Source organism: Podarcis pityusensis (assembly GCF_964106645.2).
Source record: "Podarcis pityusensis genome assembly, chromosome: 1".
In the NCBI taxonomy this organism is placed as follows: Eukaryota; Metazoa; Chordata; class Lepidosauria; order Squamata; family Lacertidae; genus Podarcis; species Podarcis pityusensis.
In genome coordinates this window covers 111,765,751-111,781,753 of record NC_138028.1, presented here as the reverse complement: position 1 = coordinate 111,781,753, position 16,003 = coordinate 111,765,751, and the positions used below count along the sequence as shown (strand labels likewise).

Sequence of the window (16,003 nt, the reverse complement as noted above, 5' to 3'; positions counted from 1 at the left end):
CTGACGATGGATTGCTTCCATTTCTTCTACAAAATGCTCGGCTGCCGGGACACCCAATCTCTCCCCTTCTCCCCCTGGGAAAGCCCTGGGATGACACCCATAATTAGCCAAGAAGGGGCTCATCCCTGTGGACACATTCTCGGCATTGTTGTAGGCAAATTCCGCCAGCGCCAACTTTTCTACCCAGTCATTCTCTCTGTCATTGACATAACACCTCAGGTATTGCTGGAGGACCCCGTTTGCTCTTTCCGCCTGCCCGTTGGTTTCAGGGTGCCGGGCAGTCGAAAAGTTGACCTCCACCTGCAGTAAGCTCATGAGCTTCCTCCAGAACCTGGAAGTAAATTGTTTTCCTTGGTCTGAGACCACCCTCAATGGCACCCCGTGCAACCTAAAAATGTGTTCTACAAATAACTTCGCTGTCTCTTCCGCCGTGACTGCATGCGAGCAGGCTACAAAGTGGCACATCTTTGTTAGTAGGTCTACCACCACCATGATGGCTGTTTTCCCCTTGGACTTCGGCAGATCAGTCATAAAATCTATCGACACTGCCTCCCAAGGTCGTTCTGGGGTTGGTAAGGGTTCTAATAGCCCCGCCGGTGCCCGCCTCTCCCCTTTGGCTCGCTGGCATTGCTCACACCCTCTTACATACTCCCGTACATCTTCCCTCACCTTAGGCCACCAAAATTCCCTGGTGACCAACCACATGGTTTTGTGTTGTCCAAAATGCCCCGCCGTGGGGCTGTCGTGCAACTGCTTGAGTACCCTCCCCCTTAAGTCTCCTTCAGGGATATACAGTGCCCCTTTGTAATACAAAGCTCCATTTCTTTCCTCGAAACCCCCTGGTTCCTCTCCCTCACCCCTAAGACCTCTGAGCTTATTCTGGGCGTATTCATCATTCTCTGTTTCCTCTACCAGTTCTCTTTGTCCCACCAATGCCGCCCCACACACCCAGCGGTCCTCTGGAATGACATGTCTCTCTTCGGGTGCTCCCTCCCCCTCCAAATATTCAGGTTTGCGTGAGAGAGCGTCCGCCCTAATGTTCTCTGGGCCTGGCACGTAACAAATCTCAAAGTTAAATTTGGAGAACTCCTGGGCCCATCTCACTTGCCGTTGGTTGAGCACTCGTGCCGTCCTCCAATACTCTAGGTTCTTGTGGTCAGTGCACACTTGCACCTTATGTTGTGCGCCAATTAGCAGGTGCCTCCATCTCCGGAACGCCTCATGAATGGCTAGTAGTTCTCGGTCATACACCGTGTAGTTCCTCTCGGATTTGTTCAGCTTTCGCGAAAAAAAGGCACACGGTCTCCACTCTGACTCCTCCTTCCCTGGCTGCAGAAGCACCGCCCCAATCGCTCTGTCTGATGCGTCAGTTTCCACTCTCATCGGTTTTTGTAAATCCACATGCAGGAGTTGTTGTTCCGAGGCGAAGGCCCTTTTTAGTTCCTCAAATGCTCGCTCCGCCTCCTCAGTCCAAACGAACTTCTTCTTACTGCTGAGACAGTCCGTAATGGGCGCCGTCAGGTGGGCAAAGTTTCGGATGAACTTACGATAGAAGTTCCCAAATCCTAGGAACCTCTGCACATCCTTCCTTGTTTTGGGTGTTTTCCATTCCAGCACCGCCTGGACCTTGCCGGGATCCATGGCCAATCCCTTGTCTGACAGGCGATACCCCAGGAATTCCACCTCCTTGGTATGAAACTGACACTTCTCCAGTTTCACCCACAGCTGGTTGGCTTGCAGCCTGCTCAACACTTCTCTGACGTCTCTCACATGCTGCTCCTCATTCTCAGAATACACCAACACGTCGTCTAAGAAGGCCACACAATTCTTGTAAAGCAAAGGCCCCAGGACGTGGTTCATAAACGATTGAAAGCACGCGGAGCCTCCTTGTAGGCCGAAGGGCATAACTAAATATTCAAATGCCCCCAAAGGGGTGAACATGGTGGTTTTCCATTCATCCCCCTTCCTTATTCGTATCAGGTTGTACGCCCCCCTTAGGTCCAGTTTAGTAAAAATCTTTCCCTTCCTGACCCTTGTCAAAATGTCGTCAATCCTGGGCATAGGGAAAGCCACTGGTTCTGACACTGCATTTAAGGCCCTGAAGTCACACACAAGCCTCGGCTTGTTCGTGTTTTTTTTATCCACAAAAAACACTGGGCTGCCCCCCACCGCCCTGGACTCTCTGATGAACCCTCTCTTCAGGTTCTTGTCAATGAACTCTCTTAGCTCCTGCATCTCTCTGTCTGACATGGCGTACAGCTTGCCTACAGGGAGCTGTGCCCCAGGGAGTAAATTGATTTGACAGTCAAAGGGTCTATGCGGGGGTAGTTGGTCAGCTTCCCTTTCGCTGAAGACGTCGCGGAGATCTGCGTATTGTCGTGGTACCTTCACGTTCTCCGTTACTTCAGTCCCTGCTAGGGTGGCTTGGGCCCCTGCCAAACCCTTTCCCTCTTTGCAGTGTTCTAAGCAATGGGCTGAACCAAAAGAAACCACTCTCTGATGCCAGCCCACCAGCGGATCATGTAACGCTAGCCAGCTCATCCCCAATATAATGGGAGCTCCTCCCAAGGTGGCCACATTAAACGCTATCAGTTCGGTGTGCCTTGCCACCTTCATTATCATTGGGACGGTCTGCAAGCTGACTTCTCCTCCCAACAGCTCCCTGCCATCGATCGTGGTCACCTGCAGGGGGTTGCTTAAAGGGATCGTCTGTATCTGGTGTTCAGCTGCAAACTCTTTGCTCATGAAATTGCAGGAGCTGCCTGAGTCCAACAGCGCCTTTATCTTTAGAGGGTGTCCGTTTGGCAGCTCTAGCGCCACTTCTATCACTAGGGCGGGTTTAGGAGGTTCTGGCGTGGGCACTTTCACTGCTCTTTGGCCTGGCTGCTGTGCCCCGACGGTGGCAGCCAGGCGTTGGCTTTTACTTGCTTCGGTATTTCTTCCTCTCTTCCCTCCACAGCTCCTACCATCCCTTGCCATTCCTTCCTCTGGGGGCAGACTCTGGCAAAGTGACCTGGCTGTTGGCAGAGATAGCATTTCCGGGCGCCTTTTCCCTCCTTCTTTCCCCCCTCACTGGGCTTTGAAACTGCGCGCGCGCGCGCTGTTCCGATTTCCATCGGCTCTGCCGGCGGGAAAGTTGGCTCTGGAATGTCTGGAATGCGGAACTCCTTCCAACGTTCCCCCTTCCCTTCCCGCCTCTCCAATGCTCTCGCCTCCTGGCGCGCTCCTATGGTCAGCGCTGATTTGGTCAGCTGGTCCATAGACTCCGCCCTGGGCGCCCGGGAAAGTTCGTCTTTCACAGCCGAAGAAAGCCCTTCTTCAAAGAGCATTTGAATGGGTTCCGCCGATAGATCCCACCCCAATTTATGGATCAACATGGTGAACTCAGTCCAGTACTCACGGACAGATCGGCTCCCCTGTTTGCAAGCCATTAACTGTCTGCGGACCACTCCCTGTTCAATATCGCTGGAAAACATCAGATCCATGGCGCGAAAGAACTTCATCGTGTCCTTTAGGACGTCACTATTCGCTGCCATCAGGGGTCTAACCCAGTCTCTCGCCCCCTTTTCAAGATGCCCAATCACGAAAGCCACTCGTGATTCCTCGTCAGGGAATTCATCAAACTGCAGATTGAGGGCATATTGCATCTCTGTCCGAAAGCCATGATAGTCTTTGGGCTCCCCCCCAAACTTCTGCACCAATCCTGGTACCTTTCTGACGAGCTGGGTGTCTTTCCCCTTTTTGTCTGCATCCTGAGCCCTCCTCTCCTCAAGCCTCGCCGTCTGCAGCGCTAGCTGGACCTCCAACACCCGGTACCTTTCTTCCAGGCTTGGACCCGCTCCAGCTCCTGCTTCTCCGGTTCCGGCTGGGTTGCTCATGATGCCTTCTCCTGCACAAGCTGCTCACGGAGACTGTCGGAATGCTGTGATGGGACGATGAGCTGCTTGTGTGTAAAATCCTAGTCCCTCAGAGTTTGGTCAAGTTTGCAAACCTCTGTCTGTAACGGAGCCCCTTAAACATGGCTCCGTCAGTCGCTGGCAGATTCCGACAGTGGTTGCTTTCGGAATCGCTTCCAACATAAAAGCTCCTTAACGGAAACACGTCTTCTGGACTCTCTGCGTGACAGTTTCCGGCGAGGAGTGGGTGTCCCTACAGGAGGTCCTGAAACCTCCCCACTGTTTTCGCTGGAAGTGTCTCTGAGCCATCCCTCCAGCTCCCTCAGCTCAGCTCCTCTCCCCCTACTGGTTCCCTCTTCAGCTGCTGAGTCTCTCCCAACCTGTGTGAGCCCTTTCACTTCCCTTCCTTCCCATGGCAGTTCCCTGACATTAGCTAATGGGGCCTCCTGCTGCTGCCGCGCTGCCAGAGCACGATTTCTGTTTTCATCCTGAAGCAAAGTTCTTAACCTGAAGCACTATTTCTGGGTTAGCGGAGTCTGTAACCTGAAGTGTCTGTAACCCGAGGTACCACTGTACAGTATAAAGAATAGAATAGAATAGAATATGCCCTCTCTTGTGGCACAGCAGTGATCCCATGTTACAGCACAGCTTGCAGCAGACAATGTCCAGCCTTACCTGCAATTCAATTGTCTTTTTAAATTTCCTGTTTGACCGAGGAAGGCGGCCAGATCGAAAGAGTGAACAACAAGAGATATCACTAGAGTGAACCAGCAGGCCGAGATGAGCTTGAAACAAACTGTGGCTGTGTTTTTGTTTTCTAAACCCCCCCTCCAAAAAAATTGATAAAGCAGCCTATTTAGGATTTCCATCACCCCCCATCTCCATAAGAGCAGTAACAAATGGTCTTTGTGTGCTTTAGAACTGAAAGAACAGAATGTGACGGAATCCGAGCACCGAGCTCTCCCTGCTTTTTGGAACTTCAAAGCTGCGTGCGTCTGGTGGCGGCGGATGGTTTGCAGTGCCTGTGACTTCTAGGTTCAGCGAAAGCTTTGGCTGCGTGGCCACTTAACATGCAGTGTTAGGGTCTGTTGAGGACGGCGTGCCTTAGCTTCTGTTGACACATGTTTTAAGTGCAGACATTTTCCCCGCTAGAAGGGCCATGTTTGGCGAACTCTTGCGGGCGGGGAGAGGAGAATATCCCAGGATTTTTCTTGGCTCTGCTTGCTAGAGTACAGATACACATTCTCTCTTCCAGCCAGGGGCATTCCGAAGAGAGATCCATTTTTCTCGAAAGGAGAGGAACAAGGAGGACTCATCTTTAAACGGCTCTCTGCAGTGAATAGCACACAGTGTTGGGGGAACATTAACAGATGGGTATGTCTGGTAGTTGTCACCTAGCTGTGCTCATCGACTTACGAAGTTGGCTTATGCTAAGGCAGCATTCACACTGCAGTTTATTTAGTTTCCCTGACATTTCCCTGTTGCTTTGCACATTATATTTGAGCTTTCACACAGTGTAAAAGCCACTTCCAGAAAAGCTAATGGAATAGAACTTAGAACAAGTTTAGCACTCATTTCTGTGCCGTTGGATTCCTGGAAAAAAAAAATCACTTTGCCGCTTCCGCAACCTAGCTCAGGGTTTCCCAAACTTGGGTCTCCAGCTGTTTTTGGACTACAATTCCCATCATCCCTGACCGCTGGTCCTGCTAGCTAGGGATGATGGGAGTTGTAGTGCAACAACAGCTGGCGACCCAAGTTTAGGAAACCCTGCTCTAATGCGATGAACTCCACATGTGAGTACAGCCCAAGTCTAAGCTATTGGTCTCTCAGTTGCGCCCAATGTTGCCCATCCCAGTTGGCAGATGTTCTCCAGGGTCTCAACACAGTGTGAGTTGTGTGTGCAAACTGCCACATCAGTTGTGCACAAGCCTTTGTGTGTGTGTATGAGAGTGGGTGCAGACAAGATGTAGCACAGGTAAGAGGTGCATGGGTATTTGGGTGGTTAGTTTCCAGACTGGTGTAAATGCATGGCAAACCATAAAAGCAACTGTGGCCGAAGACAGGGTGAGGACCTGTAGGGCATCAGATGTTACAGGACTACAGTTCCCATCATCCCTGCCTTTTGGTCATGTTGGCTGGGGCTGATAGGAGTTGGAGTCCAGCCACGTCTTCAGTTCTGCAGCTTCTCCATGCCTGGTCTAAGAGAATTTATTTTGCTAAGAGCATGGCTAATCTTGTGGCCACCAAAGGGGAAGTGAAAGGGAAAGAAAGGCAAGAAAGGGAAAGGATCTAGGAAGAAGAAACCACCACCACTGCCACACCCCCCCCCCCGATTGCAAATTCCCAACTTGTTTTCAGAAGCGTTTTCTTTGAGGGCGACTGTAAATGCTGATAGCTGCATAATACAATTAAGCAGAGGAATTGTTGACATCAATTATACTACAAAATCAAAAACAGGGAGCTAGCCTGTTGTCATAAGAGCCCAGTTTACTTTGTAGCTCCCTGTAGTTTTTGGACTGCTTGAATCCATCTGGATTACTTTGATGGAACATGCAGCCCCCCCAGTCTGGCCAATTTCAGTTCCTCTTTCTTTCACAGATTGAATGTGGGCATGTCCAGGCTTTCCACAGTTTCTGGTCTGCACCCTGGTGACTTGTCTGCACAGCAGTGGTATTTTATTACAATTTGCACAGCACACAGCCCTCTCTTCCGCCTGAAATGCCAGGAGTGGTTGGGTGGATTGTCTACAAAGAGTCAGCTGGCAAGGAGGAATCTTGTGCTCCTGATACCAAGAAGTAGTCTGTTTGGGGGGTCTGTAGAGGGACGCGGGTGGCGCTGTGGGTAAAACCTCAGCGCCTAGGACTTGCTGATCGCAAGGTCGGCGGTTCGAATCCCCGCGGCGGGGTGAGCTCCCGTCGTTCGGTCCCAGCTCCTGCCCACCTAGCAGTTCGAAAGCACCCCTAAGTGCAAGTAGATAAATAGGGACCGCTTTATAGCGGGAAGGTAAACGGCGTTTTTGTGTGCTGCGCTGGTGCTGGCTCGCCAGAGCAGCTTCGTCACGCTGGCCACGTGACCCAGAAGTGTCTTCGGACGGCGCCGGCTCACGGCCTCTAGAGCGAGATGAGCACGCAAACCTAGAGTTGGACACGACTGGCCCGTATGGGCAGGGGTACCTTTACCTTATGTGAAATGGAGCCATGCATCTTGCTTCCCACTCTGTTCCTTCTCCAGTCTGGTGCCACCCTGTTGTGTTGTATGACCGCCATGCTGCCTAGGGCTGATGAGAGTCTTTGCCTGAAATTCTGGAGTTCACCAGATTGGGGAAGTCTGTGCTAGACTTCTTGCTACTTAATCGTGTAGGCAACGCGAGGAAAGCAAATACTCTATGCAGGATGTTTACTTCTTAAGCGAAACAAAGATACTAAAGCGGACCTTCTGCCAGGATCACTGCAAGACAAACTTCAGTTGTATAAGAGTGTTCTGGTCTGTATGCTTATTATGATCTGTACTCGTTTGGCTGTACTGCAGAAGTGGGCTGGGCAACGCTTCTCGTTTGTCAGCCTAACCCGAGGGAAAGGGTTTGGTGTGGTGAGGCAGAAATCGTAAGTTCCAGGTAAAAGAAAATGGCTGACTGGGGATGCAATTGCAAACAAAGGTGATTAGTGTTACGGTACTTCAGTCAAGACTGTGCAGCCATATTCTTTCCATAAAATTCAAAATAAGTGAAGTGTTTGCCAGTCACTTTAGTGTCTTGGCATTCATTAGCCAGGTGGAATTATTTTCTTTATTACTACTTAACCCAGCAGTTTTGGTATAATACGGCCTGCCTAGGATGTGGGTGTTCTGGGAAACTTTTTTTTTTTTGGTGTATGTGTGTGTGTGTGTGTGTGTGTGTGTGTGTGAATTCCACTCTAAGTAGCTTGAGATCTTATACAGTATATTCAATCTATGTTGAGTAAATTAAAACAAAAATGCTGACATATTTCAATTTTCCAGTAATTTTCAGAAGTAGTTGAACCTGAAATAGTTGATCAAGGAAAATCAGCAAATCACTTGGCCGGCAATCCTATACATTCACCTGGCAGTAATTACCACACAAACTCATGGGAACTTACTTTTGAATAGACTCGCATAGGGTCGCTTTGGATTGCACTGCTAATGTGGCTTAATTCTTTATCTTCAAGCAAATTCAAAGCTTTACCTGGAAGTTCTGTTTTCATTGGAATCCAACTCTGCTAAGAGAAGAAAAACAAGCCAACTTGGGTTCTTGGTTTTAAACCAGAATCTCCAGTTTGCACATGATGAAAAACCAAGAATCTGAGAAACAAAGGAAATTCTACTGAAGGTCTTCTCCTGGTTGCGTAAGAGAAGAAAATGTGTGAACTACAGGCCTTACTTGGGACTCCTTCCTGCACATGCACTTAGCACTAAACCATGGTTTAGCATTACTTGAGGTCCCGCCCATACCTTCCTAGTTAATTTTAGGAAATGCCAGTTTTCCAAAGGAAAACATGGGCGCAGAAAATTTTCCAGCTGACAGTGCTGCCTGTGAGATTTCGTTTCTTGGAAGTAAGAAGGTTGGATGTTTTCAGAAATATCCCTGAAAGGCAAATGCCCTCACAGACATTAGCATAGTTTCAACCCTACACAGTTTCTGCTTGGTGAGAATAGTCTTACACTTCATTAAGTACACACTTCTTAGATTCTTTGATTACAAATTTATGCCTCAAATTGGCTTTTACTAGGTGGGAGAGAATTGTGCTAGCTTATATTGAATCTCTCTTCCCTGCCTCCCTCCTTTAGCACTTTCCCTTTTAATGTGTTTTGGTTTGACTATTTCATTGCCAAGATGCAAAATAAACCCATACAAATTCCTATTTCAACATCCTTCAAACACCCCCCACCCCCCGGAGCTCTTATTTAATCTCACAAGAAAAGGGGGAAATTGGAATGTATGGTTTTAGCAAAGCAAGGGGAGAATGTCCAGGTTCTCCTTTTTGGCTGCAGTTTGTTCTGAGATGTCTAGCATCAGAAATGTGTGCAGTGCAAATGTCAAAATGATGTGATTAATTCTAAGACTGTTGTCAACTCTCCACTGCGGCTTATTCATTCCTTGCCTGGGGTGTTTTTTGTTCAGTTGTGTGTAATGTGCTCTGTAATCAAAGGTGGGGCAGGTGACATGCTCATTTACATTGAGAGGACATAACACCTTCAGTGTGAGCTGGCAAGAGAGCTCTTTAGTCCTCTAAAAAGGATCTGGAAAATGTAAAAGTTAGAATAATAAGCTGAGGGGAGGGGAGGCCTTTGCTTTAATTCTCTTGTTCGGAATTCTTTGTATAGATATCAATTTAATTTGGTGTGTTTGTTTGGGAATCAATGCAGTTTTACATTAGAAGTTGAACATAAGCTCCCTGCCCCTTCAGTTTAAAGGATAACCCAAGAAAAGATGCATTAGAATGGAACAGTAAGTGACAGGTTTGATCTGTGGGAAGAAGCCTTGACCTTATGAACTTGCTGATCACTTTCCATGATTAGGGAATTCCAATCCCGTTTTAGCAGTAAACCATTGTATGCTGTTCTGCCCAAGTTCAACCGTGGTTTGCCATCCAGGATTGCAGATCTACCATGGTTTTTAGCAAACCATTGTTTACCAGGTTCAGATAGAATAGTAACAGTATTGTTTGCTGCTAAACCAGGATTTCATAGTTTCTCACTGAAAGCAAGGTGAAGACGAGGAAGGAGCTCATAAATCCCATGCTCCTTGGGGCTCACTGTTGTAATGCTAAAAATGGTGTGTATATGTATATGTATGTATAAATATGTGTATGTATGTATGTATGTATGTGTGTGAGTGTGTGTATCTATCTATCTCTATCTATCTATCTATCATCTATATATCTATCTCCCCTCATATTATAACACAATAGTTGGGAGGTTTCTTTAACTCTGTATTTTTAGAAAGCTAAACAGCCAAAGAATTGACAGGTAGTGAGGACAAAATGCATCAAGTGAGAACTGCCTGTGCTTCCTTGAGGTCCTCACAGGGACACCGCAGGATTAAAAATGAAATAAGTAAAACTAAGTAGATCCGTTGTATTGCAATTGTGGGGCCTGAGGCTGAATCAGTAGCTCGCTGTAAGGCCACCTAGTGGGCTTATGGCCGAGATTACTTAAATCGGGAGCTCCAAGCTCTCTCACCCGTAGCTGCTCTGCTACAGCAGCTCTTGCCAGTTTGCTTCAGTTGTTATTGCATAATACCAGTTGTTTAGCTAAAACGTAGTTGGAGTCCATTCTTGGAAGATTAAAGTTGTTATTCAAAGGAAGCCCCTCCTGGCCATTTAATTCAGTAAATGGATTTTGAGGCCTAGCAGCTTTTGTCTACTAAGCATCATCTCAGTTTACAGCCCCCCTCCCCCGCCCGCCAAATTCTCTTGGTCTCTTTGGATCATTGCTCAGCTTGACTTGTTCGCGATTGGCAGTTGTTTGCGTTGCTTTGAAACAATTAGCAGAATGGTGAATTCCTAGGTCTGTGTGCTCTTGTGAGAAATGAATACCCGGTTTCCAGCCATGCTTCTTAGACATTTATAGGCACTGACAGCAGCAGATTTCATTGTGGCAGGCCTTGCGCTGTGGCTGAGAGGAAAAGTTAAGGAATTAATGTGAAAATTATATCCTATTCTATCCTGTCGCAATCCTCTTTCACCGAATTGGTTGAGAAGTGTAGTTTGCTCAGTACCTTTTGTGAAAACCCAAGTTTTCTTCCATGGCAGAAGAATAAATCTCTTCTTATTTTACAGTGGCTTGGATAACAAAATTGCTCGGTTACTCTGGTGTCAGACCAGCATAGGTTGCCAGGTTAGAAAAGCCACATTCCCCTCCTTTAAAAAAAGAAGAAAGCTGCAGGGTATTTATTATAAAGAGGTTATTTTTGTTCTACATCTGCAAAGATCATTAACTTTCACAAACATTTTCTGCTAGCCTAGATCCTTTTCCTGCCCCCTCCTATATAATGGTGGTTTTTAAAATACGTTTTGGTGACTGGCAAGCTCCTCCTTTTGGAACAAGTCAGAATGTGTGAGGGTAGGAATGCAAACATTAAGCTACAATCAGGTCTCTGGTACTTTAAATTGGCTGTATAATTGCAGTCTAGGCTCAGCGAACACTCTCTGTTGGTTGACCAGGTAGATGGGGCTGACATGGTAAAGTCTCTGTGCAATGACTTCTAACTCGTGTGTGTGTGTATGTGTCCCGTCCAATTCTTTGAATTATTTCTCTGATAGAGAAAGCCGAACTGTGACAAACAGTTTGCAAGATAGAAAGCACCTTTAGTTGCCTGGTACTCTTTTTTTCATAGAATTCTGATCTAGCTGAATTTTGGATGCTCTTTCCACCCTATTAATATTAAATCAGCCTCAGTTCTCTTGTGGGGGAAGGTAGCCAGCTGATGCAGGTAAATGAGAAGCCGTTTGTGTGCCTCTTTCGCAGCGCCGTTGTATCCTTTTACATCTGGAGAGTATCTTCTGCAAATGCCTCGGGGATTGCACATTCTCTCTGCCAATGGATCATATGTTCTCCTGTCAATGCTACCTTTAGTTAGCCGGAAAGGAATACAGGGAGCGACTGCAGAAGTTGTCTGCAAAATAGGAACATGGTGATGTGTGGCTGGTTTTAAAAGTCCGTGCCTACTTCCTCGTCAAGCAAAGTAGCACCAGACATTTTTGCTGACGGGTGGCGCTGTGGGTTAAACCACAGAGCCTAGGACTTGCCGATCAGAAGTTCGGCGGTTTGAATCCCCGCGACAGGGTGAGCTCCCATTGCTCGGTCCCTGCTCCTGCCAACCTAGCAGTTCGAAAGCACGTCAAAGTGCAAGTAGATAAATAGGTACCACTCTGGCGGGAAGGTAAACAGCGTTTCCGTTCGCTGCTCTGGTTCACCAGAAGCGGCTTAGTCATGCTCACCACATGACCCGGAAGCTGTACACCGGCTCCCTCGGCCAATAAAACGAGATGAGCGCTGCAACCCCAGAGTCAGCCACGACTGGACCTAATGGTTAAGGGTCCCTTTACCTTTACCTTTAAGGTGGTTAAAGTACATCCTGGTACCAATTGCAGTACATCCTGTCCCTGAAAGGTAGCAAGTTAACTTGTGTGTTCCTTGCACATGGGCAGTGTTGACAGTCAGTCCTTATTCCCCTCAGAGAGTTACAATTCCCAGAGTTCCCTGTGAAGAGGGATTGATTGTTAAACCACTTTGGGAATAATGGCAGCACACGTAACAAACCGCAGCACCCAAAATTATTTGGAGGAAGCCATGACTGTTTAAAGAATGTACCGTATTTTTCTATGTATAACACGCCCCCGTGTATAAGACTCCTCCTATTTTGGGGGACTCAAAATTAAGAAAATGGGAGGAGATTGCCCCCATGTATAAGACTACCCCCCCCTTTTAACATCATTTTTTAGTCTTATACACGGAAAAGTACGGTATGTTGCTGCTTTAAATGTCCAGTTTAGTTGCGGCCTAGATGGAGAGCTGCTGGAACCCAGAGGTGATGATTTCACATAATCCCTGGTGTTTTCTGTTGGAGTTCATTGACACCTTCAGCTTTCAGCAGTGAAATGTAGAGGGCTAAAGTGATGTGCAAGCATGCATGAAGCAGCTTGGGGGACTAAGTGCCGTGAGTGAGTATTTGTATCTGAAAGTTCATGTTTCGTGTTCTAGAGAAAGAATCTGAGAAGAAGATAAATTGGCCTTACTATTACTTTGAAACAAAAAGTTTGTGTAACAAGTTCAACTTGACAGCTGACACCTCAATAGCCTTAAGGACCAAGTTATAGGTTACAAATAAAACACTTATATAAAGTGTGTGTGTGTGTGTGTGTGTGTGTGTGTGTGTGTGTAAAATAGAAATGTGAGCTGCTCATGAGAATTTGACTGTAGGAACCAGTGGTTGGTGGGGAAAGTTGAAGGTTCCCCCCCTCCCCCAACTGGTTACTCCAGCAAAATTTACAGTTGCTATTAATTGAAAAAAAAACTTTGGAAGTTATAAGTGCGTCACTTGTGACAATCTAGTTTTAGAAGATGATGTGTTTGCCTCTTCAAAAAAAAATAATAAAAAAAATTCTCCCATCACTTGTTAAAATGATGCATATTGGCAAAGAGATTAACTTCTGTTGTGCTCAAAACTTTCCCAGGTCTCTTCCTCCTTCTGACTTTAGCTCTTGGAAGTGTTCTCAAAATAAACTCTCTGAGCTCTCCAAGTGGACAGGAGCAACTTTTACTGGCACATTTTAAGGAGATGAGCAAAACCCACCTTGAAAAAGCTGGGGAAGGCTCATGGTTTCTCTTTTCTCCCCAAATAACCTCTCCTTCAGACTAAATGGACTGAGTCATCATCAAATGCATTTTTTTAACACTATACCTCTATTGCATTACTGGAGTTCTGCAAAGAAATGCTGCCTCTTAGTAGTAATACTCACAAGAGGGAAGCCTAATTTTGGCCCTGGCGGTGTAAACTTCACACTTGCCTTTCTACCATCCTGTTCTGATTTACAGGGGACAAGATGTCTGGTGCATAGATGATTTTCCTCTTTCAGACTGTCAGTGCAGTTGCACCCTCAGATCACTGTGATACATTAAAGGGCCCGTGTTTTTAAAGGCCTAAAACTCAAGTTATTAGAATTATGGTTTGCTCAGCCTCATACTTTTAAATGGCTAGGGCAGTTTTTGACACCAATTTGGGCCTCATCCTGAACGGTTTACCCCTTAAACTTTCCACCAGCCTTCCTTAAAACCCACTTCTTTGTAATTTTATTGTTGGTATGATTATGCGGCTGGATTAAAAACAACAACCCATTTTTCCCCCACTGCTACTTCAGCCTATATTTTAGGAGACAGGAAAACTGGTTTTTGGGATTGCATTCTGTGCTGTAAAGATCTAATGCTTAAGTTGGTTCAAGCTGTGTTAATGATGGTCATGTAGGGACCACCATTTCAAAAAAGAGAGAGGGAGGGAGGGAGCTGGTGAGTTCTCCTAGTTTTGGGTCGTCTTGGTAATCTGCATCATTTTAGTTAGTGGCAAGGAAGGTTTTTTTTAGCACATGGTGGGTTCTAATGTCGAAAACTAAAAAAGGTTTGTGTGTTTGTGTCCACTTGTTTGAAGGGTAAGCCAAGAACAAAGGATAGTCTTGCTGATTGCTAGGCTGAAATTGTATAGACATGTTCTCTTCCAGGAACTTCCGTGTGAAGTGAGACTTAAATGACAGAGGCTTATGAGGCTTTCTTAACAATAACCTATTGTGGGCTATTGTTTGTATAATGATCCAATGAGTTGCCGTTTCTGATGGTGTGCCAGGGGCAATTCCTTTGTACCTTGCAAGGTGGAATATGTAGTAGTTCGGTCTTTTGCGGCACCTGCACAATTGCTCCCCTCCCCAGCTCTCCATTCCTAAGTTCAGCAGCTTAGAGTATGGTATTCCTCGGGCAAGTATATCATCTGTGTTCTACACCAGTGGAGCTGCTCATAAAAATAAAATTGGGGTGTGTGTGTGTGTGCATATCGGCACACCCACCACATACCACTTAGAATTTTCCCATCTCTTAAAGCCGTCTTCTAGGGAATGGATTTCCTCTTTTCCCTGTGACAAGCCATCTCACTCCTCCATGCCTCCTTCCCAGCAAGAGTGCAGGTATGTTCCTCACTTTTGCAACTTTTAATCTATCCTCCCCGTTGGTGTTCTGAGACCATTGTGGAACTGCTGGTTCTGGGAACTGGCTCAGCGGGCCCTTTAGCTCAGTTGGTAGAACATGAGACTCTTAAACTCAGGGCTGTGCGTTCAAACCCCCCATTGGGCAGAAGATTCATGCACCACACCAGGTTGGAGTAGATCCCCCTTGTAGTACCTGCCAGTTGTTCAATTCAAAGGTTCTTCGGCCTTTTGAAGCATCAGCCTAGCCTTGCAGGATGTTGCTGAAACCAATATGCTGAGACAAGTCTTCTGTTATTTTCTTCTCGTAAAGTTTTGTGGTTTCCTTCCCCTTCCCACACACTGCTTGTAAGTTTATGCAGTTTGCTCCTTACTTACACACATCATAGTAAATGTACAAGAAAAAACGTGTTAAGTAAGGAGGAGATACCGGAGACCCGGCTGATGGCCACTTCCTTGTCTGATTTCCAGTAGTCCCTCTTTCTACCCCCCACTCCAAGTCTTTCTTCCCTAATTTTAGTTGTTGCTCAAAAGCCACAAGTCTGTGCCACATGGATGTAAGTATACAGTAGTACAAAGTGAGCATTTCATACAAGGCAAAAATTAGTCAAGTAATGAAGAGTTGGGACAATGCTTAAAAACATTAAGACCAACAATAACAAGATAATATATTAGTAGCAGGCAGCAGTCTAGGGAGGTGGTTAGACCCTAAAGGAGGATAAGGAGATTGCAGTGGTGCTGAATGAATTCTTTGCATCTGTCTTCCCAGCAAAATATATAGGGCAGATCCCAGTGCCCGAACTAAACTTTTCAGGAGGTGAGTCTGGGGAACTCAGGATTTGTGAATGGATAAGCTGTGAGAATATCTTTATATTGCCATTGGTGTATAAGCTCATACCTAGAAAGAACATTAAGTGGAATAATAAATAGCAGTGAATCTTAAGAACTAAGGGTGAATAAAGAGAACCAATTTGCCACATGATTAAACTGTCACAATTAATTTATTAAACATGTTCTGAAGCCCCCTAATATAGGCAGCCACGGCTGTTACTGTTTCCACAAGCTGTTTAGTGAAGATATTCTATTTCTCCATGCATTGCTTCCATGTTTTGGCACCACTTCCCGATTCTTTGTTTCTGGAGCTAAACTGGCTCATTGCTGCCTTCTAATAGTACGGCAACTTGCACTGAAAGTGAAGTTTGTAAAGTACAACTGTATTAGTTTAAAATATTTAACATCCTGACGAAGTAGTTGTATGTGTGTGCATTTGGGTTGTTATTTATAAAACTACAGGAGAAAGCCATGCCATGTACTGGTTTTGTGCCTTCGTCTGCTTTGATCGCCAGTGGCAAGTTTGCAACAAGTGGACAGTGTGCTGTACCCTTCAGAAGCTTTAGCTGG

At 46.3% G+C, this 16,003-nt stretch overlaps 1 protein-coding gene across 4 annotated transcripts in view; it reads left to right on the top strand.

The window, feature by feature from the left end:
• The window catches only part of STK39 (serine/threonine kinase 39), a 116,645-nt gene that overhangs the window by 33,052 nt on the left and 67,590 nt on the right, over positions 1–16,003 (top strand). Inside the window, exon 1 of one of the 4 annotated variants that reach the window (XM_080971302.1) lies at positions 9,636–9,687. The exons of the other annotated variants lie outside the window; for them this stretch is intronic. Coding sequence (XP_080827428.1) covers positions 9,651–9,687 — 37 coding nt within the window. The 5' untranslated portion in view covers positions 9,636–9,650. Of the gene's footprint in view, positions 1–9,635; positions 9,688–16,003 lie in introns of those variants that run through there. 4 annotated transcript variants of the gene reach the window in all.